Below are 26433 nucleotides of genomic sequence, written 5' to 3' on the forward strand. Positions count from 1 at the left end.
TCCATTCTTCATTAGTGGAATATGTGTATGCTTTGTAATGAGCTAGGCTCTTTGGTGATTTGGAGTCACCGTGAAAAGCAATTACTTCTTTGAGTTATCTTTTAGTTCTAATATTTTAGGTATTTCTTCAAAATCTGTTTTGAAATTCACTTTTTTATTTTTGACGTTTGCAAGAATAATTTCAGCGTTTTTTTCTTCGTGAAATACTCCAGATCAATAACAAAATAATTAGAAAGTTCATATTTTACTTCTAAGCTTTTATCTGCGCACTCCATACAAAATATTAACTTGTTTAATAATTCATTTTCTAAGATACTTTCAATATATTTTATACCATTATCATAATAGTTTGTGGCTGATATTGACATACTATAATATGCCCTTTGGTTTTCATAATTACAATGTGAGCATTTAAAAGTTTTATGAATACTTGGTAATTGTTTCAATAATTTTTCAAGTATATTTCCTACATTGTCACAGCAATCAATAATAGATTCTGAAGATGTTTTTGCATTTTGATATAATGGATACAAAATCTCACTCCTACAATTATATACATAATCTGTATTAAAATTATTATCACAATAATCAACTATACAACTGTAAATACTAGGAGAACCATCGCATCTCGTTTTTGTTATATCTTGTTTGAATTATTCGTTATCAATATAAATAGTCGTCAAAACTTCCAATACACTATCGAAGGGGCATGTGTTTCGAAATTGTAATAGCTTTAAGCTGTTATTTATGCTTTACGTTTTTATCCCTATTTTATTTCCATTTAAAATAAGTCCGTGTTCTTGGATATCACTCTGGTCCTTGAAAGAAGAAGCTAACATTTCATTCTTATCAAAACTTGAATCACTCTGACTATCCGCAATTGACTTATTTTCTACTGGCATCGTTTTTGTATAACTGTGCTCTAAGCTTATGTAAGATTCTTCTAAAGTATTTTGTGTACTAATTTCATTATGTACTGGAACCGATTCTATGGGATGTCTTTTTGTTTGCAGTTTTTCTAGATTAAATGTTGGTGAGATGGATATTGCTGTTTCATTAACATTATCATACCTATTTTCTTTTTTAAGTAATAAATTTCCAACGCTTACATACTTATTGATTCTATTTACATCTGATAAAATATACTTTTGTAACTGTTTTGGACGCGCGCATTGTTTAATTTTCTTAAAAAATGCTTCAGATCGAGCAGATGATGCAGCATTATTTGTAGATTTAAAATGATCTTTCATGACGTTTGTCCAAGTTACAAAAGTATAACATAAATTTATAAATTTTTTAAGAAACTCAGGACAATATAAATAGTTTACTTTGTCGCTTATCTCATCTGAAGTATTGCTTAGAGCGACTCCCTGGTCGAAAATCGAATCAATATATTCAGTAATGGAATCTTTAGTTTCTTTAATTTCTTCTTCAGGAATGTTAACATAATCAGCATCTTCACTTATATTTTTTACATCATCGCTAGATATAATAACTGATTTAACTTTGTACTGGAAGGTTTTGAAAATATTTGTCATTAACACTTTTCGAGTGTAACATTGAAATCCGTCATCTGATAATGTACTGTTACAAATTATCACAATAGATATGACTATTTGTTTAAATTCGTCTAAATCTTCGACCTGTGTAAGATAGCCTAAGCCTCTGACAAAAAAATCTATTGTAGCTTTATTAGATTTGTCAAAACATTTCCATTTTCGTACTACATTAATTAAATGTGCGACGTCATGACGGTAGTAGCAATTTGGTAAAGAATTTTGTAAGTTAATGAGCATTTGATAACAGTGATTGTTGTACATCTTGTAAGTCATTTTGTTAAAAGCAATACAAATACCGTTTTGTAAGGCTAACGATCCATCAGTTGTGATTTCTTTAGGTATTTTTGCACCAGATTCGATCCATTTTTCCAGAAACTCTTTAATAAATAAAACATGATGTTTACTGGAAATAGTTTGCAGTAAGGGAATGATTTTCTTCTTATAGCCAACTACTAGTACGTAATAAAATAAAATTTTGCCAGAGTAAGATAAATATTTGCTTACTAAACCTCCCGTAGAATCGAGAGATAATGGTAAGTTTCTATGCTGTAATTTGTTCCAAAATATTATTTGTGCGTCTGTAAAGTAATACACATATAATGGATACAATGATAACTTCCTAATGCTGCACTTTTGCATGAATTTTTCATTTGTAATAGACAAACCTTTAAATTCAAAATAACCGTCAGCTTTATCTAAAACTTCTTCTCTTAATTTTTGCAAAGCGCCTGTTCTATTTAAGCCGGGAGGTTCAATATCTATATCTAACTTTTCTATCTATTCTTCTCTATATTCTGTCGTTTTTGTTAATATTATTTTTCCTGAAGGAAAGCCTGCACGAAGCCAGCAATGATAACGGTATTAGGGTCATAAATTTCGCGGCGGCAAAAGATCTTATAATAAAAACTACGTGTTTTAAGCACAAGAACATACACAAGGCAACGTGGACATCGCCGGACGGGGCCACACAGAACCAAATTGATCATTTCCTCATTGAAAAAAGACGTCATACTAATGTTCTTGACGTAAGAGCTTACAGAGGGGCAGATAGCGACTCGGACCACTTCCTAGTAGTAGCCAAATTAAGAGCTAGACTAGTAGCGAATCAAAATAGTAAGCGAGCAAACAAGGTAGAAAGCTTCGATATTGAGAAACTACGAGATAGAACAGAGAGAATTAGGTACCAGATAGAAATTAATAACAGGTTTCAGGCACTTGAAGAAGCAAACACATCGCCGGAGGGGAATGACGAACCGAATAGCTTATGGGGGGACATCGAAAAAACGGTAAAAGAGGCCGCGAACAAAGTACTGGGTAAAAAGAAAAAGCCAAAGAGCAAACCATGGTTTGACGAAGAGTGCGAACTCTGGTTTGAAAGACGAAAAAAGGCTAAATTAGGTAGCTTACAAAATAGAAACGATAGGACCGTAGATGAGTATTCTAACGTAAGGAAACAGACGTGCGCGATCTACAGAAATAAGAAGTGGGAGTATCAAAAGAATCTTATTAGGAGAATAGAAACTAACAATAAGGAAAATAACCCCCGCGAAACGTACAGAGGGATTAACGCCATCAGAAAGGGTTTTAGGAGTAGAGCGCAATTGATGAAGAACGAAAACGGGGACCTCGTAACAAATGACAACGAATTACTGTCGCTCTGGAAAAATTATTTCGATAAATTATTAAACGTACACGAAAATAGCGAAGAATTAGGGGACGAAATTCACACTGCTGAACCCCACGTGGAGGAACCGAGCTACCAAGAAGTAGAGGCCGCGATTAAAAAACTAAAAAACAACAAAGCCGCGGGAAATGACTCTATATCAGCTGAGTTACTCAAATATGGGGGCGTCGAGCTCACTTTCAAAATCTATAAACTAGTATGTGCCATCTGGAAAAATGAAACAATACCCGAAAATTGGAAGGAATCTATCATTATACCGATTTTTAAAAAGGGGGATAAGACAGACTGCAATAACTATAGGGGTATTTCACTTTTAGCAACGTGCTACAAAGTTCTGTCAAACGTAATACAAGCTAGACTCACTCCATTCGCGGAAGATATAGTAGGGGATTATCAGTGCGGATTTCGGCGCAACAGATCGACGAGCGATCAAATGTTTACCATAAGACAGTTGTTGGAGAAAAAGTGGGAATTTTGCGAAACCATACACCAACTATTTATAGATTTTAAAAAAGCGTACAACTCTATTAAGCAAAGCAAAATGTATCAAATTCTAGTACTTCTCGGGGTACCGAAAAAACTCGTGAGATTAATTCAAATATGTCTGAACGGAAGCACGGGAAAGGTCCGAGTAGGCGGTAATGTATCAGAACCCTTCATGATACGCGATGGTTTAAAACAAGTGATGGGCTCTCTACGGTGCTGTTCAACTTAACGTTAGAGTATGCCGTTAGAAAAATGCAGGTTAGCCAGCTAGGCGCAACGCTTAATGGAACAACGCAGATACTAGGCTACGCAGATGATTTGGATATACTGGGGGATTGTAGGGAAACGGTAGCAAGAAACGCGGAAATCCTCATAAAAGCGGTGGAGTATACAGGGTTAGAAGTGAGTGAATCAAAAACAAAGTACATGATTGTGGATAAGCTAGGCATCTGCAAAGGGGAGGGAGATCTCAGAGTTGGGAATTTTACTTTTGAAAAGGTTAGCGAATTCAGGTATCTGGGTACGACTATAAATGATAGAAACGAGATTAATGTCGAAATAAATAAGAGACTCCATTCGGGTAATGCTTGCTTCTACGCCGTGAGTAATTTACTTAAGTCGAGGCTGTTGTCTAAAAACGTTAAAATAAGAATATACAGGACAATAATACTGCCGGTTCTGTACGCGTGCGAAACGTGGGCTCTCACTAAGCAGGCGGACAACCGTTTTAGGGTATTTGAAAATAAAGTCTTGCGAAAAATATACGAGCCGAAGAAAGATGAGGAAACCGGGGAATGGAGGAGACTACACAATGATGAGTTACACAATCTGTACGCGTCACCAAATATTAACATGGTAACGCGACCTCTAGGTAGATCTAGACGTAGATGGGAGGACAACGTAAAAGCGGATCTAGTAGAAATAGGACGGGTGGGTGTCGATCGGAAAGGTGCAGCTTGGGTGGGGTTGACACAGGATAGGGCAGCGTCGAAGGCTTGCGTAGATGAGGCGATGAACTTTCGAGTTCCAAATGCCACGTATAAAAAAAAAAAAAAATTTACAGTCCATTTGTTTACATTCGACGTATATAGTACGTTCACATATATAGTCACATATGGACGTTGTTGAAAACTTCACAAAAACTTGTCTTGTAATACATCTGTTTTTTAACAGAAACAAAATAGCTACGTGCAGGATCACGTTTTCGCGGAATCGCGATGCGTGTGGTGGATTTCGTGTAAGAACGCTAGCGCCTGTTGCAACTGTTGCAGTCCTTTCTTTATTTATACTATACAGAATAGACTATACTTTATTATAATAGATGCATGCGTTTATAAGTAAGAAACAACTTATTCGTCGATACGATTACGACATTTAGATCAGTATAAGTACAACTTCGCGCTTCAGTCTTCGTGTGTTTACAAATAGACGTGGTCATAAGAAGAAAATTCCTATATCATTTTACGTTATATCCCCTAACCTATTCTAGTTACTTCTATGATTCTGCTAGAGATTTTTATCTACAAGCTTTGCTAGACTGAGAAAGTGCCAGTATCAGTAAATATACATATCAGTAAATGAAAGCTGGTAGTTCAAACGTGTTTCGATTCCCTTCTAATTGATCAGCTTAAAATGTGATATTGCTAGTAGGCATGGTAAATCATTTTTAGGTACCAATGCTCAATTTATATCAAAACAGAAAATACAACTCAGAACGTTGTCTGTGAAATTGCTGGAAGAAAGGCACACTGCACAGTGCACAGTATCTAAATACTATAATCAAAGAAATCCTTCAAGAGTATGAGGTACCCATAAGAAATATATACACGTGCACGTCAGATAACGGCTCTAACATGATCAAGTTAAGTAAATTATTAAGAGAAGACTAAGATCAGTGTTTTTCAGCTGAATTTGACGAAGATTCAGATGACGAAGTGTTAGGCAATTACGATTCATTGAGGCAAAGAGAGAATGAAGATTACGAAACAGTGTCAGATAGTACGGAACTCATTAATGAGGATGATGACACGCCTGAAGGTCCTTTGGATGAAGAGGGCTTGTTGATACGTGTGCACTACGCTGCGCATACATTACAATCGTGTGTATGGGATGTTATGAAGAAAAGAATGGATAAGGTCATTCCAGAGGTAAAAGCTTTATAAAATTATACTTTAATTCTACAAATCTATACCGTAAAGCAGGGAGAGTTTTTAAATTCTCAAAAATCTTAACTTTATCATACAATATAATTTCCAAGTGTTTATTTTTAATATTTAATGTTGCTAAGCAATCTATTAAAGTTTAATGCAGTGGAGTAAAGCTATCCTAGAGGTCTGATGTCACCCCAGTTTACGGTATATGTATTACACATAATAAGTTTTTTTTACTGTGAAACTATTTATTTGGTATTTGAAATGCCTATAACTTTTGCTTTTTTATAATATTTTTCAGATAAGAAATAACCTTTTTATATTCTAAACTACATTTCATCATCTTACTATTCTAATATCTTAAAGTGACCTCTAAAGTTCGAACAAAATAAATTTAATCATGTGAAAAATTTAAAAAACGTTGCACTTGTAATTTTCTAAATCTTTGATTAGTTTTTAATATAAAAATCAATTGATAGGGCAGAATTGTAAATTTTTATTCTTACTACTACATAGATAAGTAAAGTATTTGTACCACGCTAACCACAAAATCATAACTTTAATATGATTATTCGGCTCTCGTTGTATAAAATATTGTTCGACACTGGTAGGTAAGTTGATTTTGAGCGTAATTGACTTCCCATACGATTAAAAGCCGAGTTACCTACCAGTGTCGAAAAGTACTATTACAATCACATTCGATATATTAAATTATTTTTGTTTACTTTAGAGACATTTTACTAAATAAAAAAAAAATTAATGCTATATTTGTTTAATATATTTTCATAACAAAAGAACATACCTTTTTTAAGACATTAAGAATCTTTACAATTTTCAAATTACACAAAAAGGGGCAGTTTGTAGCCCGAGTGATTTACAGTTATTCGATACAGCGATTGCAAAATCGCACTTTACGTACGCGATGCGAAAAGAAATTAATACGGTCGCTCTTTAACAAAGCAAATTGCTAAATCAGTTGGCAACGTTTTTTCTTTCGATTTTGTTATTTTATATAAAATGATCTTTATTAGCTTGCAAATAACGATATACCATTATTTTTAGGCACGCAGAGTTGTTAAAGCATTGAGAACGGAGTCCATGACTAATTCTTTAAAGGCCTATAACATCAAGAAGCTGGTTCTTGATAATGCAACTAGGTGGAATTCGGCTTATTTGATGCTGATGTCTCTAATTGCAGCTAAACCCTTCTGTACAGGCTTTGGGACTACAAATAAGGCATTATTTCTATCGGAAAAACAATGGGAAAAGATAACCGAATGTGTTGCTGCATTAGAGCCTGTCAAAATTGCGACAGTAATATTCCAAAATGAACAGTTACTTCCAGGTGATTTTTATGGAGCTTGGCTAAGATGATGTTTGACAGTCGACAATTTAAATTCGCCATTTGCCAAAGACTTGCACAAAGCTATGAAGACGAGGGAGACATGACTATTTGATAATGATGCGCTTTTATCAGCGTTGTATTTGGACCCTAGATATATGCCAATTGTTTTTAGAAGGTACATTGTATTTATATAGAAAAAAGTACGAAAAGGACGGAGTTATATTGTACACAGGTAAAGTAGAGATTATTTAACGCCCAACCCACTGATGAGTCTTAGTAAGCGACACCGTGACAAAACATTCTCCTTTTCGTTACATTTGTTTTACTGTACATTTTTATTATACAGGGTGAGTCATTTTAATCTTTAATCTCAATTATCTCGTTGGCAAAGCATGCCAGCGAAAAAAGTTTTAGGATTTTTCCCTGGCTATCTGATGATGACCTTGACAATGTCATTGAGCGTGACCTTCAAGGTCATTTGAAGGTCAAGTCGATTTATTCTAATAGAAACCCCTACTTTTGGCACCAGAAATGGAAAGAGCGGGAAATTTTACGTTCGAACATGTGATTTTGGAAACAAATCATCTTTTGTGCGGAAATTACCTTTGACATCAGCCGAACCCAGGATGAACCATCGAGGAGGTTGTTAAAAGGATTTAGCATCCCATTTTTTGTTTTTTGTTTTATTTTTTTTTATTTGGTTTTTTTTTTGTTTTTTCCCTTTTTGTTATTTTTTTGGTATTTTTATGGAATGTTAACTGGAGTTAACCATTGATTAATTGTTCGAAATTACCGCCGTTTTGTTGGATGCAAAGATCAAGTCGAGCTCTGAATTGTCTTATGGTTCTAAGTAGAACATCTCGAGGGATTGCTGCACAAGCTGTACGAATGCGTTCGATCATATTATCTCGCGTTGTTGGCCGTTGAGCATAAACAACATTCTTAAGATATGCCCATAAGTAAAAATCGGGAGGGGTTAAATCAGGTGAACGAGGGGGCCAGGTAACTGGGCCACCTCGCCCAATCCACCTGCCATTGTAGCGGGTGTTTAAATAATCACGAACAATGCGTGCATAATGTGGTGGTGATCCATCTAATTGGATCCACATTCTTAGCCTTGTGGCTAGGTCTATATTTTCTAGTAATTCAGGTAAAATGTCTCGAAGTAATCTCAAAAAGTTTACCCCATTCACGTTCTCTTCAAAGAAATAAGGACCAATCAAATAGCCATTGATGATTCCACACCAGACCATAACACTCCAGCGGTGTTGATTGTCTATGGGCCTGAACCAATGAGGATTTTCATCTGACCAATAATGGCAATTATGTCTATTCAATTCTCCAATGTTTCTGAATGTTGATTCATCTGAAAAAAGAACGTGCCTGAAAAAGTCTTGATCTTGTTGAATCATTCGTATTGCCCATCGACAAAAACGTACTCGCAAAATCATATCATTTGGAGTTAACTGTTGTGTTAATGTTATGTGATAAGGATGATATCTTCTCGCTCTCAATATTCGGGATGCTGTTGATTGAGGTATACCTATTTCTCTTTCTATTTGTCGAGTACTAATGTGAGGATCAAGATGAATAATCGCTAGAATGGTAATAACACGAGGATCGTTTTCATCGTATTCATGATGACGGCGTTGACGAACAAAAGCTCCATTTCGAGCTCTCTGAGTTAAGGTTTGAATAGTAACATTACTTGGGTGTCTCCTATTGGGATAGCGTTCAGCATAAAGTCTGGCAGCTGCTGCATAATTATTTCGACTTTCTCCCAAAATCATGATCATATCAACGATTTCGTTGGGACCATAATCAGCCATGATCAAAATCAAAATAATTTGTTACAGACCAGTAAACAGGGAAACAGATTTTTTTCAATAATAATTATCGATTTACAAGAAGTAAAAAACACGATTAAGCTTTTCGGCACTAATTTGCTATCTACATAACTGTTAAGAGTAGTTCACTCTCAAAAATTGACACTAATACAAAATAATGGAATGACTTAACTACATCAAGAATTTTGAAAATTGACACTAATACAAAATAATGGAATGACTTTAAAATTTTTGAAAACTGAAAAAATTACGAAAATTTTAGAAAATATTGAAAATTTCTGGAAATATTGAAAATTTTTTCATTTTTGAACGCATGTCACTCTCTTTTCATTTATGGGGCTAAAAGTAGGGGTTTCTATTTCAAAAAATCAACTTGACCTTGAAATGCCCTTAAAGATCCTGTTTAACGACAGGGTCAAGATGACCATTCGTCAGCCGGGGAGAAAACTGAAAACTTTTGTGGGTAACATTTTCTCCTTGAATGCATTCGAGTTCAGCTAACCAGTTGTACTGTTATCGGCATGACCAATGACCTTGACCATTGAATTCAAGGTCAAGGCAAGGTCATATTCAAACGTAAAATTTCCCGCTCTTTCCATTTCTGGTGCCAAAAGTAGGGGTTTCTATTTGAAAAAATCGACTTGACCTTCAAATGACCTTGAAGGTCACGCTCAATGACATTGTCAAGGTCATTATCAGATAGCCAGGGAAAAATCCTAAAACCTTTATCCGAAACTTTTTTCACTGGCATGCTTTGCCAACGAGATAATTGAGATTAAAGATTAAAATGACTCACCCTGTATATTGATTAATGGACGGATTTGTCAAGTTTGTTAATTATTTCATTAATAATAGATCAAACGAAACGGATGATTGTGATTCCCTAAGAATGGAAAACCGGGCTGTAAGAAACTTAATTAAACTGTGGATTCAGCTTTGTCGAATGGAAAAAGATAGTAAAGAAAAAGAAACAAACGATTCACAAGAAATCCAATCTACTGAGGTAAACTATATAGAAATTGTAAAAATTAATCTTTAACGATTATCGCAAAATACAATTCAATCAGAGCTATCGTTATACAAGTTCTTCGTCTTTCCCTTTTCTTACGTAGGTGATCGCGCGTATTTTATACGCTGACATAATACATTATCAGCAATATTATTTGTTATTTTTCGGTTATCTTTTCCTCTAGAAAAAATATTCTTGTACCTTATGTCGGTTAAATATCTTTATATCCACTCTAACCTCAAAATCAAAACTTTAATTTGATTTTTCGGCACTCGTGGTACAAAATACGGTTCGATACTGGTGTGTAAGGTGATTTTTATACCTCATTTTACTTTTCGCACTCGCTTCGCTCGTGTAAAAAATGTCACATGAGGTAAATAATCACCTTCCATACCCGTATCGAAATGTACTATTTTGTTGCATTACTAATCATTGAATTCTAAAATAAAAGTACAAACATCAAAATTTATTTGCAGCGCACTGTATTAAAATGAAAATTTGAACTTGAATTAACGGGCTTAGTGCGTTGCGATCGAGTTCGAGTTCAAGTACGATTATACCTCTAAATTAGTGTCTCAGGTACCTGTTTATGGGTACGCGATTAACAAAAATTTAGTCAAATTAAATGATGCGTGCTAACTTGCTTGCTTGCTTCTTCGCTTGCATGCCAAATCGTCAATTATTATTATTATTAGATCATTTGAGTTTTTCAATATCACATGCTAACCTTATCTCTCATCTCTGCTTCGGTCCTTGCGAAATTTCCGAGATTATTAAAATGTATATACCGTATACTAGCATTCATTTTTTACGATATAGTTGTTTGTATGAATAATTCTAAAGATAATTTAATTATAATTTTATTGAGTAGGCTACAGAATCAGCAGAGGATCTTGATGATCTAGACGTCTACTTAAATAATATTGAAATGGCCGAATCGCAACAATTTGAACATGGGGAGGAAGATACGTCCAGAATCAAACAAATATTGATGGAATTTAGGGCAACTCCAAGGCTTCGACGGCAAGAGTATTTGCTACATTATTGGGAGCGACGGAAAATTTCTGACCCTGAGTTATACTTGTTGGCTATAATTGTTAACGCTGTACCTATGACGTAGGTCAGTGTTGAACGAATATTTTCGGCTATGAAATTCATCTACTCTGATTTAAGAGCAAATTTGGATCCACAATTAATTGAGGACATCTTGCTTATTAGCTGCAATGGTTTTTTTTAAAAAGAGCAGTCGAAAAGAGCGAAGAAATCTAACAATGCAAATAAAAAGAAACCACAAAATAATAACCAAGAAAGTGAGAAAACCACTGCATCTACCAGTACTGCTGACAGTTCAGCTAGCACTTCTAAGAATCAATGTTAATTTGTTCAGATATTGCCCATTCTATAATAAGTATTATATGTATAAGTCAAAAAATAGTAGTTTATAAAATAATTTAAAATTGTTATTAGACGTACTTATTGCATTCCGTTATCAAGTATTTTTCCAGAATGTTCCACCCATTATTTACCAAAATAAATGTTTTCTTTTAAACCACATTTTCGTGTATAATTCAATAACGACGACAACCACTGAAAATGCAAATAAAACAAAATATATATCAATTTTAATTATTTAAAATTTACATAATCTGTACGTAAGAGGATTTCTAACCATACATTTTAAATAACTACTATTTTTTAATGTGCATGAATTAAAAACAAATTTATCTAATAATTTTGTTTTCGTTTTGGTTTTTACAATAAAAACGTATTTTCGTTTTCATTTTCGTTTCTGTCATTACAATGACGTTTTGCCGTTTTGGTTTTTGTTTTTGTTCTTACAATAAAGACGTAAGTAAAATGTTAAACATTTCTTTTTTTTAAGTTGATTTCAATTTGGTTTGCATTTTCAAAAACGAAACGAAATGATTCACTAAGTATGTTTCCGTTCGAAAACCCAAATAAAAACAAAATAATATTCCTTTAATTTTTATTGTTATTTCGTTATCGATAACTACACGAAAGTACGATATCATTTTGTTTTGGTTTTCAAACATAAAAACAAATCAAAAACCAAATAATTTATTGAAATTAAAATCAAAACGAAACAAAAGTATAATTTTGAAACGGTCCCTGATTTTAAGTAATATAAAGTCGCGAGTTGTGCTACTCTTTACCGTACTTCTGAACTGTGCTACTCTTCGCGGCAAATCGTGAGTTGTACTAGTTTTCGTTTGAAAATTTGAACTGTGCTAGTCCTCGTACGGAGCGACAATATTACGTATGCACCATGTCTATGTGACTTAACAAACACAGGCTCACAGACAAGAGCATGCCAGTGCGATATACATACATTAACTGGGTTCAAAACGGACCTGGCGCCCAAAAAATACTGGCTTATTCTGCATGTTTAAAGGATAAAAAATGGTATCTATAATTTTGTTGTAAACCTAATAGTTTTTAAATAAAAAATAACTTAATATTGAAAAAATCAAGTTTATTTATATTTTTAATTCAAAAACTATTAGTTTTTTTTTTTTTTTTTTTTTTTACATGGCATTTGGAACTCGAAAGTTCATCGCCTCATCTACGCAAGCCTTCCACGCTGCCCTATCTTGTGTCAACCCCACCCAAGATGCACCTCTCCGATCGACACCCACCCGTCCTATTTCTACTAGATCCGCTTTTACGTTGTCCTCCCATCTACGTCTAGGTCTACCTAGAGGTCGCGTTACCATCGGCCTGCCCTTCATGACACGCGCTGCCGTACGGTCGTCTCCCATTCTCGCTACGTGCCCTGCCCATCCCAATCTGCGCGATTTTATTATTCTGTTAATATTTGGTGACGCGTACAGATTGTGTAACTCATCATTGTGTAGTCTCCTCCATTCCCCGGTTTCCTCATCTTTCTGCGGCCCGTATATTTTTCGCAAGACTTTATTTTCAAATACCCTAAAACGGTTGTCCGCCTGCTTAGTGAGGGCCCACGTTTCGCACCCGTACAGAACCACCGGCAGTATTATTGTACTGTATATTCTTATTTTAACGTTTTTAGACAACAGCCTCGACTTAAGTAAATTACTCACGGCGTAGAAGCAAGCATTACCCGAATGGAGTCTCTTATTTATTTCGACATTAATCTCGTTTCTATCATTTATGGTCGTACCCAGATACCTGAATTCGCTAACCTTTTCAAAAGTAAAATTCCCAACTCTGAGATATTCCTCCCCTTTGCAGATCCCTAGCTTATCCACAATCATGTACTTTGTTTTTGATTCACTCACTTCTAACCCTGTATACTCCACCGCTTTTATGAGGATTTCCGCGTTTCTTGCTACCGTTTCCCTACAATCCCCCAGTATATCCAAATCATCTGCGTAGCCTAGTATCTGCGTTGTTCCATTAAGCGTTGCGCCCATCTGGCTAACCTGCATTTTTCTAACGGCATATTCTAACGTTAAGTTGAACAGCACCGTAGAGAGTCCATCCCCTTGTTTTAAACCATCGCGTATCATGAAGGGTTCTGATACATTACCGCCTACTCGGACCTTTCCCGTGCTTCCGTTCAGACATATTTGAATTAATCTCACGAGTTTTTTCGGTACACCGAGAAGTACTAGAATTTGATACATTTTGCTTCGCTTAATAGAGTCGTACGCTTTTTTAAAATCTATAAATAGTTGGTGTATGGTTTCGCAAAATTCCCACTTTTTCTATAACAACTGTCTTATGGTAAACATTTGATCGCTCGTCGATCCGTTGCGCCGAAATCCGCACTGATAATCTCCTACTATATCTTCCGCGAATGGAGTGAGTCTAGCTTGTATTACGTTTGACAGAACTTTGTAGCACGTTGCTAAAAGTGAAATACCCCTATAGTTATTGCAGTCTGTCTTATCCCCCTTTTTAAAAATCGGTATAATGATAGATTCCTTCCAATTTTCGGGTATTGTTTCATTTTTCCAGATGGCACATACTAGTTTATAGATTTTGAAAGTGAGCTCGATGCCCCCATATTTGAGTAACTCGGCTGGTATAGAGTCATTTCCCGCGGCTTTATTGTTTTTTAGTTTTTTAATCGCGGCCTCTACTTCTTGGTAGCTCGGTTCCTCCACGTGGGGTTCAGCAGTGTGAATTTCGTCCCCTAATTCTTCGCTATTTTCGTGCACGTTTAATAATTTATCGAAATAATTTTTCCACAGCGACAGTAATTCGTTGTCATTTGCTACGAGGTCCCCGTTTTCGTCCTTCATCAATTGCGCTCTACTCCTAAAACCCTTTCTGATGGCGTTAATCCCTCTGTACATTTCGCGGGGGTTATTTTCCTTACTGTTAGTTTCTATTCTCCTAATAAGATTCTTTTGATACTCCCGCTTCTTATTTCTGTAGATCGCGCTCGTCCGTTTCCTTACGTTAGAATACGGTCCTATCGCTTCTATTTTGTAAGCTATCTAATTTAGCCTTTTTGCGCCTTTCAAACCAGAGTTCGCACTCTTCGTCAAACCATGGTTTGCTCTTTGGCTTTTTCTTTTTACCCAGTACTTTGTTCGCGGCCTCTTTTATCGTTTTTTCGATGTCCCCCCATAAGCTATTCGGTTCGTCATTCCCCTCCGGCGATGTGTTTGCTTCAAGTGCCTGAAACCTGTTATTAATTTCTATCTGGTACCTAATTCGCTCTGTTCTATCTCGTAGTTTCTCAATATCGAAGCTTTCTACCTTGTTTGCTCGCTTACTATTTTGATTCGCTACTAGTCTAGCTCTTAATTTGGCTACTACTAGCAAGTGGTCCGAGTCGCTATCTGCCCCTCTGTAAGCCCTTACGTCAAGAACATTAGTATGACGTCTTTTTTCAATGAGGAAATGATCAATTTGGTTCTGTGTGGCCCCGTCCGGCGATGTCCACGTTGCCTTGTGTATGTTCTTGTGCTTAAAACACGTAGTTTTGATTATAAGATCTTTTGCCGCCGCGAAATTTATGACCCTAATACCGTTATCATTGCTGGCTTCGTGCAGGCTTTCCTTACTTATAGTAGGCCTAAACATTTCCTCCCTACCTATTTTAGCATTGAAATCGCCTAATACTATTCTTGTGTCGTAAGACGCGAACTGGTCGATTACCTGCTCTAAAGTTTCGTAATAGAGATCCTTAGCTTCTTCTTCTTTGTCCTCCGTAGGACAGTGTACATTAATAAATACATATCTATACCATTCACCTTCGATAATGATGTACGAGAGCCTATCATTGACGGATTTGAAACTTTTAACCGAATGTATGATGCTTTTGCTTACGAGAAATCCGGTGCCTAGAGATCCCCCACTCCCGGCCCCATACAGGTACGTGAAGTTACCCGATGCTAGTACTCCGCCATCTGGCCACCGCGATTCCTGTATTGCTACCAAATCTAGATTGTACCTATCAGCTTCCTTTACGAGTTCTTTAAACGCACCTGCTCTGTATAGACTGCGAACATTCCAAGTTCCGACCCTTAAGTCCCTTTTGGTTCGGATTTGATTTTTTTGAGCCATGATGTTATTTTAAACCCGCGCGCTTCGGATCCTGTTCCGATCGCAGGTGAGTCCACCGTTCTAGAGGTGATAACCCCCATACCTCTCTAGAACTAAGTATGAGAGCTTTCCGACTTTGACGAGGACAGTGTCAATTCGTTGTCAGACACACTACGGTTTCATTCTCGCATCCTAACGCCCCCCTGCAAGGCATCGCGCCTTCGCTGGCATCGTTACCGCGTAAGACCAGGTGACGAATCATTCTACACATCCCCTTTCGGGGCAGTTGTCATCGCTCCCGCATCCTCCTCGGCAGCAGGATTTTGGCCCATTTTTGTAATGTGTGATGAAAGAGATAGATTGAGAGATAAGAGATAATGTGAAGTGTTTTTATTGTTTTGGTGCTTGCGTAGTGTTTCTAGATGAATGCGTTCGACAGTGTGGGCTCATCACACCCACGCCTGTTCCTATCGGCTGTCCGCGACTGCTTATTCAATTTATTCGCAGCTAACCTCTTTCTCAGGGGCTGTTCCTCTATCCGCAACCTAAGGACGCGCTGTGTAGTGGTGATAGGCACCCACCCGTCCGATCTGGACGACAACGCCCAAGACCCGCTTAGGGTAGCGGCATTGTAACAGAAACTATTAGGTTTACAGAATAAAAAAACATGGATACCTTTTTTTATTCTTTTAGATGCATGATCAGCCAGTATTTTTTTTTTATTCACTTATGTCTTTTAACAATAAAGTTTAAATTTTGACCAAATTGCCGAGTGATAGAAAATTTATGTAAATAGTTATAATTTTACTATATTTAATAATATAATATCCAAATATCCATTTATTGAAGGCCTGATAATTTTGAGTAACTAAAAAATTTCGATATACTCGAGATGTTCGAGTAACTCGGAAAACTCGAGTAGATCGAAAAGTTCGAGTAGCTCGATAAGTTCGTGTACTCAATTTTTTCGAGTACTCGACTCGAACTCGGAAAAAAAAACTCGACTAGACCCGACTCGAGTTTTTCGGGTACTCGCTCAACCCTAGTGCATGCGCGTAAAAGTTTTGGTAGATCGCTCTCGAGATGCGCAAAAAAATTGATCAGATTAAGATTTATGCTCTGCTTAACTCGTCGTCAAAGTGTAACGTCTCGTGGTTACTTTTAAAATTTACAAGTCCAGCGCGTGCATCAGTATCTCTTTAGCCGTGGCAGTATGTCTATCGGCGTAGAGTTCCTCTTGCTACTATAAATAATGGGTTCTAGCGTAGGTTGCATCCTGCAGTAAAACCAAAAAATAATCTATTTAGTAAAAAATTTGTCATTTAAAGTAATTTGAAAAAAATTTATCGTATCGCTTTTATTAAGCTCTAATTGAATAAAAACAATAATAGTCATTGTTACACCGCTATGTGACGGCAGGCCCAGCCCGGGTATAAGAGAATAGCAACAGATAGGCAAGTTACCGACCGAGTGGCGCTAGTAGCCAAATGTAAATAGTATACCTATGCGCGGGTAGATGGCGTGCGCGCATGTAACACAGGAGAGAGGGTATATAAGGAGCCCCGGAGCAACGAAGATAGACTCCCATAGAAGCACAGAGCCCCATCCCAAAGTGAGGCACCCCGAGGTGAAGTACCCACCCTGACCACGCGCAGCGCGACAGTCGAATTCCAGCGTTCGGACGATAACAGTAGAGGCGCGCGGTTGATAACTATTATGTACCGGCCGGGTGGTAACGTTGGCTGCGTATACCGGCGGATTACAGATCATAATACTATAATGCACCTCGGCTACGATAATTACTATTCTTAATGTACAAAAACAAATAAATATTAAAAATACCCCACAAACCGAAAATTATACTTAAACTATTATCCTTAAACCCAAATGGGGCCACAACTTATATATTACATCTACTTACTACCGGGTGTATGTAGCGTTGGTCCAATGGATAACGTACTTGACTCTCGATCTTTTTGTTCTTGGTTCCAATCTCGTGCGATTGGAAAATTTTTTATTTTTTATTTTTACAGGTAAGTGAAAATATAACTATTACAATTATTATTATTTGTATTGTGATTTTATTTTTAATGCTACTACTGCTATTACTACATTATTAATATTATTATTATCATCATCATCAATATTTTTTTATTGCGATCATGAGCATCATTATTATCATTATTATTATTATTACTATTATTATTAGTAATATATTATTAATAAACAAAGTATTTTTTATTAGTTATCAACAGATTTCCGCACTACCTTTGAGGTACTGTTGTTAGTGCGTTGGACCTTTTTATTATTTACTTGGAATTAATTATATAAAAAGATTACAACAATTAATACGTAAAATTTGAATTGACTAGAAATATAATATCATAAAACGCGGTAAAAATATATTTAAAAATCTTTTAATATAAATATTCCAAATAAATCCGTGGAGTCCTTCGCCTATAGCCCTACACAAACCACGGAAGTCCTCGCCTAGTTTCATTGAATAAGCACCAACGAAAGGAAAAATCTGAAAATTACGCAAAATAAATAAATTAGTATATAAGCTGCTGTTCTGTGCAATTAATCTCCGGCGCTGTTCGGCATCATCTGGAACACAAAACACACTTAACTATGCGACTTATTACGCGCGTATCATCATAGACCGATCATTTATGGAGACATATGCCTGATAAAGTCTACATTATCAAACATATAGTCCACATACAATGAGGAAGGAATAATTCCCGCCTGTGGCTACCTAGCCCCACATCAGTTTCTGATAAATACCGTGACCTCGTTCTAAGTAGAATTTTGATGAATCTGCTCTGGAACCAGCCCTGGAAAAAAGTGCTTTGCGAGGTCAACGCATAAATATGTTAATATAAAAATTTATCAAGAAAATTATGTTAAAATAAGAATCTGAAAATCGCGCAAAATAAATAAATTAGTATAGTCGTCTGACGAATACCGAGATCTCGTTCTAAGTAGAATTTGGATTTATCTGCTCTGGAACCTGCAATCCTGGGAAAAATGCTTTGCGAGGTCAATGCATAAATATTAAATTCTATCACATCATAATTAATATAATAATTACAGTTATATCATAAAATTATTTTTATAAAAAGCGTAGTAATCCTAGCCTAAAACAAATAAAAACATATTAAAATAAATACACGACTAACAATCTAATTTAAGCAACTTTTTATTAGGCTTCGGTGCATCCATAGAAACTGATCGTTTATTGATTTTTTGATCTCTATAATCTTTAGTTATCCATTTCACGTGATTAAAAATGTGAGTTTTCAGAAAAAATTTAATCAAGAAAATTCGATGCTCTAAACACGCCTCATTACTGAAAAATTGATTTTGACAATCTAACATTTGCTTTTTAATTAAATTAAAGAGAAAATCAAGTACGTTAGTAAGATGAGATGACTTTAAAAATTCTTTTTCACAAATATAATACATTAATGAAACATCAGAAAGGAAAGTATCTGTAGGAACTTTTAAACTCCCGTAAGGTTGCCCTACTGCAGATGGATATGCTTTCCACAACAAAAGAAAATCCGACGATGAATCTAACACTTTATCATTATTAATTAAATATTTAATGCAATTTTCGCAGCTATATTTATTTAAACATTTAAATGCGAGATAACCGGCAACGTATTTTTTACTGCATTTTTCAAGATTTGAGCATTGCTCTTTTTCATTAACATTAGATATATTTTGCAGTTCATCGTTAATTAATAATTGGGCATCTATATTTATAAACCAATCGTCGATTCGTTTCTTCATCGCGGAGTCTTTAAGATCGTTTTTTTCTTTAATCATTTCCTCATCATCCTCGTCGCATTTATTAAAATCGGAAATTAATAATCATTTCCTCATCATCCTCGTCGCATTTATTAAAATCGGAAATTAATAATCGCGCCTCATCTGTTTCGCAGTTTGTTCCGACGGGTGGTACTAGCAACGTTATCATTAAAGCGTATTGAAAATTTCTACGAAATTGCATGACAGTTGGATTGTCGTTATGTCCCGATCGAGATCTCATAGTACCAAAAAAATTTTCAATCTTATCTTGATTTAAACGTGAAGTTAATAAATATGATGTATTCTCTGCTTTCAATTGATTCCATAACTCTAATACGCTATTAATTGTTATAATTAAACTTTTAAAACAATCCGGATTTTTACCGCCGGTCATTTTCCATTGGTCAAGCCAGGGTACTGCATCGCGTAAACATTTTTCAACTTGAGGATTTTCTTTTGATAAACCGCGTTTTAAAGGATTACGATCATTTGGGCTTCGAGCATTTAAACAGTCATTTAACCTTTTACAAAAATTACCGGTCGCGACCGTTGTTGGATTTTTTAAATCCCCAGAAGTAGCACCTGCCATAAGACCCGCGTAAACGGAATTACTAAAAATCTGTGTCGCTAAACTTATCTTCATTTTTTCATAATTGTTAGGATTAATATGTCGATCAGTTAATTAGGCACTGCTTTACAAGGTTTTGAACGCTCGATTTCTCTTAAATCACGAATGGCAGTCCAAGAAACGGTTTCATTTTTAATTGAGAGGTCACTTTTCATTAAGTTATTTCGAATGCATTTAAAAATGTGTGGGACATCAAATCCGAACGTGACTTTACGGTTTTGAAATTCAACAAATGGTCTATCTTTATTAATGCCTAACTTAGTAACTGATCTTTGATTCGTAGCTCCTTGATCACAGACCATGTGTCGAACTTTAAAACCTACGTTTTCAGTTATTTGTAACACGTCGCTAATAATTTCTGTTAATTTGTTTCCCGAAACTGGACTGCTTGTTGGAAAATAAATCAACGGTTGCTTCCAATCATATGTTAATCCCGTTACTAAAAATACTAACACCGATTTTGCCATATGTGGTTCGCGTTCGCCGTACTCGCCTAAATCGTGGTATCCTTCGATGTAATCTTCTTTAAGATTATACTCGAGCCCGGGACGTAAACTCATTTCATCCCACATTAGTACGGCATCGTTCTCAAAATCGCATTTACCTTCTAATTTAATTTTTAATTGCTTTAAAAGATGCTCGTTTTTACCCGCTTTTAGATTTAATACGTTAACCCACTTCCGAATAGAAGAAATAGATGGTAAAGCATGACCTTTAGAGTCCTTTAAATATTTATAAGCTTTCGGAGATTTATAATAGAGGCCTAAAGCATACTGCTTTTCATCCTCTTCCCATTTTCTTATTTTATCGTGATTTAACTGCATTTTAAAAAAAGACGTTACGCTACTGCTTAAATACTGTGAAGCTTTATCAATTAACTGTTTTTTAGACACACGAATTTTGCCCTGGCTTTTACGCTTGTTTATTCTAAGCAATTTTTGTTTTAATGATTTATTTTCTCAGATTAACGTCTCATTTCTAGATTGTAATCTTTTTAAAGCATTAGATAATGTTATAGCGCGTTTTTTACTTTTACGTTTTACCGTCGGCTGCTGATTTACAGGTATACTATTGTTATCAGAGTTTACAAAAGTTATATCGTCATCAATCTGTTCGGCAACTGTCGGGGGATTTATTAAAACGTTTAAATTATTTTCATGAATTACGTTATTAGATTCGTTATTAGATTCGATTGGGTTTTTTCAGCAGGACTGTTCATACATGCAAAAGAGTTGCTTAGATTAGATTGTGGGACTGTATTTGGTTTGAGCACCCTTCTCGTAGACGCTAGAATAAAATCAGATTCTAAAAAATGATTACTACATACCCGTTTTTCTTCTAAACTCTTGAGACCGACGTCATTTTCAGCTAACTTGGAAAGCTTTTCGTTCTGAATTGCATCGAGCCATTTCTTCAAGCTATAATAAAACGAAAACCGAAAATAGTATGATTTTACATATTTCAAAGCACCCTGATAGAAAGTTAAATGATATTTTGAAAAATAATTTATTTATTTATTGGAGTTCAAAACCACACTAATATTATAACGTTGTTAAACTCGACAATTTCATCTTTTTTCTAATAAAATAAAATATTGTCAATAATTAAATGAACGATAACAATTATAACCGGGGGTGAGGGTGGGGGGAGGCCTTTTTCAGAATGCCAAATTTATTAGAATACTTCTCGGGAACTAATGATCCGATTTTGATGATTCTTTTTTTAATTGGGGGTAGAATTAAAAAAGAATAACAACCACGGTGTTGGATTTTAGATTAAAAAAATATTTAATCGCAATTTTTTTTCAACTCTTTACATTTGTAAGGAAACTTTGTATTAAACTTTTTTTCAATAGCATCAACAGTTCAAAAGTTATGCGCAAAAAACGGTTTTTCGCACTTTCTTTGATTATTTTAAAAATGTTTCACAGCCGAAAATCGCGCGCAAACTATTGTCCCAATATTCTGATATCCTTCCGAACAACTTCCAATAATGTTTTTCCTTCATCCATATAGTGCCTGGAAAAAGTCTAATCTAACTGGACTACTGGACCGAATGCGTATGCGTACCCCCCGCCCCGGCTAACCGGGTAAGGCTATTAATAACCGTACATAACACAAATTAATAAAATGCGAAGTCAAACTCGACTTTATTTCTAAACACGTCTGCTCGTTACAACTATCAGCATCAGACTCAGTAACAAAAAAAACAACGTTCTCGAAGTCGTTGATATCGTTGCAAAGGGTTACTACATTGTAAACAATTTAAGGGGTAAAATTACATGATTTAACGATATAATCATGTAAAATGACACGAAACGTAATTATCAAGCTGGAGTCCCGCGCATACACCCGCACTAATTAAATTCTGAAGGTGATACATCAGCAGAATTACTTCATACAAGCGTATATATACATTTTTCTTTAAACTATAATTTTAAATCGATCAATTTTGATGTTAGAAAAGGTATAACATTTCAACCAGTCAGCATGGCTCTGACATCTCTTTAATAAAGTTCAGGCAAAAAATTCTTTACTTGAAATGCTGATTTATTTATTTATTTAACATAATTCTTAGCATACGCCATAACCTTAGAAATGTTTTTAATTATTTCGTAAATATTTTCTTAGGAAGATTACTATTCAAACAATGATGAATTAGATAGCAGTGATGATGAAACTCTAAAATTACTAATGAATAATTATAAACAATCGTCTACTATTAGAGACTTAATGAGTGAAGAAGCATTTTTTGAATCAATTTTAGTGAATCTTGATTGGAGTCCAGCAGAATTAATGCTAATGACTCTTAAATATTATTTATCTACTAAGTCATCATAACAAGTTTGTCGAACTTATTAATCGAATATGTGGTCAACAATTTTTGCCTGAAACTCGCTATAGAATTGATCAGTTGTATAAGGATATTTAGTAATGTTACGTTACACAGTGTATGTCCAGAGTGCTCTCAATATTTGGGTACATTTGAAAATTTGAATAGTCATGTTAATTGTTCGAATTGCAAAACAAAAATTGACGTCAAATCCATCTAATTTGTGTTATTTTGCTATAATAGAACCGACAGATGCAGTACGTGATTATTTAGAAACTCACCATGAATATTACGATTATGTGGTGAAAGAAAGAATTGACGAAACAGACCATATTAAAGATGTTTATGATGGAAAATTATATAGGAACTTTGTCAAAAGCTTAAGTAAAAGTGATCCACATGCGTATGCTACAATGGCGTTTAATACTGATGGAGCACCAGTATTTGAGTCCTCCAATTTTTCTATTTGGCCAATTTACGGTATGCTGAATAAAATTCCTGTGCAAGACAGATTAAACAGCACAATCACAATTGGCCTATGGTTTGGATTAAATAAACCAAGAATGGGCACATTTTTACATGAATTTGTTAAAGTCTTCAATGATTTGTCAACGGTGGGAATTAATTGCAAAATAAAAGATGAAGAACGCAGTATTAAGATATTTCCACTAATTGCGTGGTGGATACAATTGCTCGTGCTCCCATGAATGGATCCATGCAATTTAATGCTCGATGTGGTTGTGATTGGTACTTACATCCTGGTGTATATCATTCTGGCAGCATGAGATATCCATTCTTAAATCCTCCCGCTGAGGATAGGAATCGTACTAATACTATTCATTTTGTTAAACAGGCAAATGAAACAGGTAAACCTGTTAATGGTATAAGAAATGTTTCCCCGTTGCTCTTCTTAAAAGGTTTTGATATTATAAATGGCTTCACACCTGATTACATGCACTGTATGTTAGCTGGCGTAGCACAGCAGTTTACAGAATATTCATTAAATTTATTATCAAATGATGAAATAAATATAATAAATGATCAACTCAAAACAATAAAAGTGCCTCATCAAGTAGGTCGTTTATCAAGATCATTAAAAGAACGATCAAACTGGAAAGCACGAGAGTGGGAGAACTGGGTTCTTTATTATAGCTTACCTATTTTGAGAATAGTTTTAAAAAATAAGAATCTCTTAAGGCACTGGTCTTTGTTCGTCAATTCATTGCATATATGTTTACAGTTGGATATCACTTACGCAGAATTGAATCAAGCTAATGTAATGTTGCATGAATTTGTTTCACAAGTAGAAATGTACTATGGGATCACTGCTATGTCTTACAATGTGCATCAATTAATTCATATTGTAAAAAGTGTTTACCATTGGGGTCCGTTGTGGGCACATTCAACATTTCCTTTTGAAGCAGCCAATCACAAATTGCTTACAGCAATTCATTGCGCTAAAGGGGTTATTTTGCAGATTGTACGGTACACAAATATACAACGATGTGTACAAATATATAGCCTAATTGTTCTGCAATTTTACTCGACTATTGTCAAAACTTAAATGGTACTTTGGCTAAAAAAACAATAAAAGTATCAAAAATCACGTATTTTGGAACAGAAAAAATTCTAGATCAACAATTAATTCAGCAATTTAATTTACCAAGGATAATTAAAGTGTTTTCGAAAGCTGTAATAAACCATTGTTTAATGCCATCATCTGGAAAAACTAACAAGCGCTCATGTAATTTCTTTGTACAGCTCCAAGACAAATCATTTGTTCAAATCATCCATTTCCTATTAGATATTACTAATAAAAAAGAATTTTCAATTTGTAGAATTCTTAAAACCAGAGCCAGCGTCTACTCAAGTATAGTTAAAGAAATAATTGAAATAGGAGATGTAATTTGTCTAGACACAAATCAAATAATATTACCAGCAGTTTTCATTGAAACTGAAGAAAAAAAATATATTATACAAGTACCAAATAACTATTTTGATTGAATTGCGAAAAATTGTTGTACTTTTTAAAAATTGTATTTTATTTTTTATTGTTTAATACTACCAAATCAAAAAAATTTAATATTAAGTTTATCAATATTCAATAAATGTGCATAAAAGCTATACCTGTAAATATGCAGTACGAAATTTGTAGTTTTTATTTTGTAAATAAATGACAAATTATAATAAATAAACTGTACTTAATTTTTTTTTAATATATTACTTACTTTTTCACAAAGATATGTAAACTGAACCGTTTTTTTTTACAAATTTTGAATAGCACACAATTATATATTTATACCTATAATTTAAAAAATATGTAAAAAACATATGGTTATATAAAATATCTTATCAGAATGTAATTTATACTCTATAAAAAAAATTACAGAATTTTTCCGAATATCGCGCGACTAATCGTGCAAAAAAAAGGTTCATTATTACGCGTGATCAGTCGCGCGATATTTTTCAGTAGGGTTGGATGGTCAATACATCTATGTGGAGTCATTTTCAGCTCAGTAACGCATTTATTGACAACACTGGAAAATACAAGCAGCATAAAAGAGCAGATTCATACAAATAAAAAGAAGAACAGAGTTTATGAAGAGACAGAATTACAAGAAATTAAGATTACCGCTCTGAATTGTCGCGCGCGAAATATTCTGAGGCGAATATTCCCGCTTTTTACGTGTGTGTTCGAGTTCGCAAGGAGTGAGGTGTGGGAGAAATAAAGAAGTCGATTGAGCGAAAATCGAGAGTATGTAATCGCGCTCAAATTGAGAGGGGAAAGCCGTGAGGCATAAAACCCCTCTCGAATATTTTACAAGCTGCGAAGATAAAGAAGAATGTGTGTCGTGTTCGTGTGTGTGTCGTGTTCGTGCGATTCTCAGAGAGAATCTTCGCTTCGTGTCAGTGGCGCAGTTCTACCGACTTGCACGTTTCGACGCGCGCGAGATACGATTCGCGGAACCGGGCGCGAGCCGAACGCGAGTAGCAGGCAGCGAAAGAGACGAAGGAGAGAGATTTAGAGAGAATGAGAGAGAGAGATAGAGAGAGAGAGAGAGAGAGAGAGTAGCACAAGCACCAGCACCAGAAACACTCGATGGACGTACGGACGAATTCGCAAGAGCCAAAGTGTCGTTCGATCGTTCGCTAGTTTGACTGCACGAGCTGTCAAGCTTGGCGTCTTATCGTCAACTCACTCGGCGCTCGTCCGGCCGCGCGCGACACGAGGCCGGCGGCGCTGCCGGCGAGCGCGGCAAGTCGCGACTCCGCTTGTTCAACTCGAGCACGGGAGATGGAGCCACATGCTCTACGTCGACCTCGCTGAGTTCGATGCATATAGATACAATGAGGTGGCGTCAGGACGCTGGACAAAGAGCGAGTCTTATTATTTAAATAAAAGAGTAATCAAGTGTTACTATTGCCTCAGGGAAGGCAATAGCGTTATACTATTGCACAATAGGCTCCGCCTTATGCGGTTCCTTCGTGTCTCATTGTTCGAGAGAGACCGGAGTAGAAGAAAAGAAGTCAGGTTAATTTTGAGGTTAGCACGCTTCAAACGCTAACGGTCGCTG

At 35.5% G+C, this 26433-nt stretch overlaps 1 protein-coding gene across 1 annotated transcript; it reads right to left on the reverse strand.

The window, feature by feature from the left end:
- Positions 1-20076: 20076 nt before the first annotated feature.
- On the reverse strand, positions 20077-22613 carry LOC107981217. Its single transcript, XM_031928362.1, has 3 exons — positions 22609-22613; positions 21354-21444; positions 20077-20844 (listed from the first exon to the last, which is right to left on the reverse strand). Exons 1-3 carry the CDS (start codon positions 22611-22613, stop codon positions 20077-20079), a joined length of 864 nt encoding a protein of 287 aa, XP_031784222.1.
- Positions 22614-26433: the final 3820 nt, after the last annotated feature.

This window comes from Nasonia vitripennis (assembly GCF_009193385.2).
Source record: "Nasonia vitripennis strain AsymCx chromosome 4 unlocalized genomic scaffold, Nvit_psr_1.1 chr4_random0006, whole genome shotgun sequence".
Classification (NCBI taxonomy): domain Eukaryota; kingdom Metazoa; phylum Arthropoda; class Insecta; order Hymenoptera; family Pteromalidae; genus Nasonia; species Nasonia vitripennis.

What these genes read in the sequence shown, in the direction of transcription:
- LOC107981217 (XM_031928362.1), bottom strand. An exon ending in AGAGTTTAGAAGAAAAACGG is followed by an intron (nt 20,845 to 21,353) that starts GTATGTAGTAAT and finishes TTTAAAATGCAG; the next exon opens with TTAAATCACGATAAAATAAG.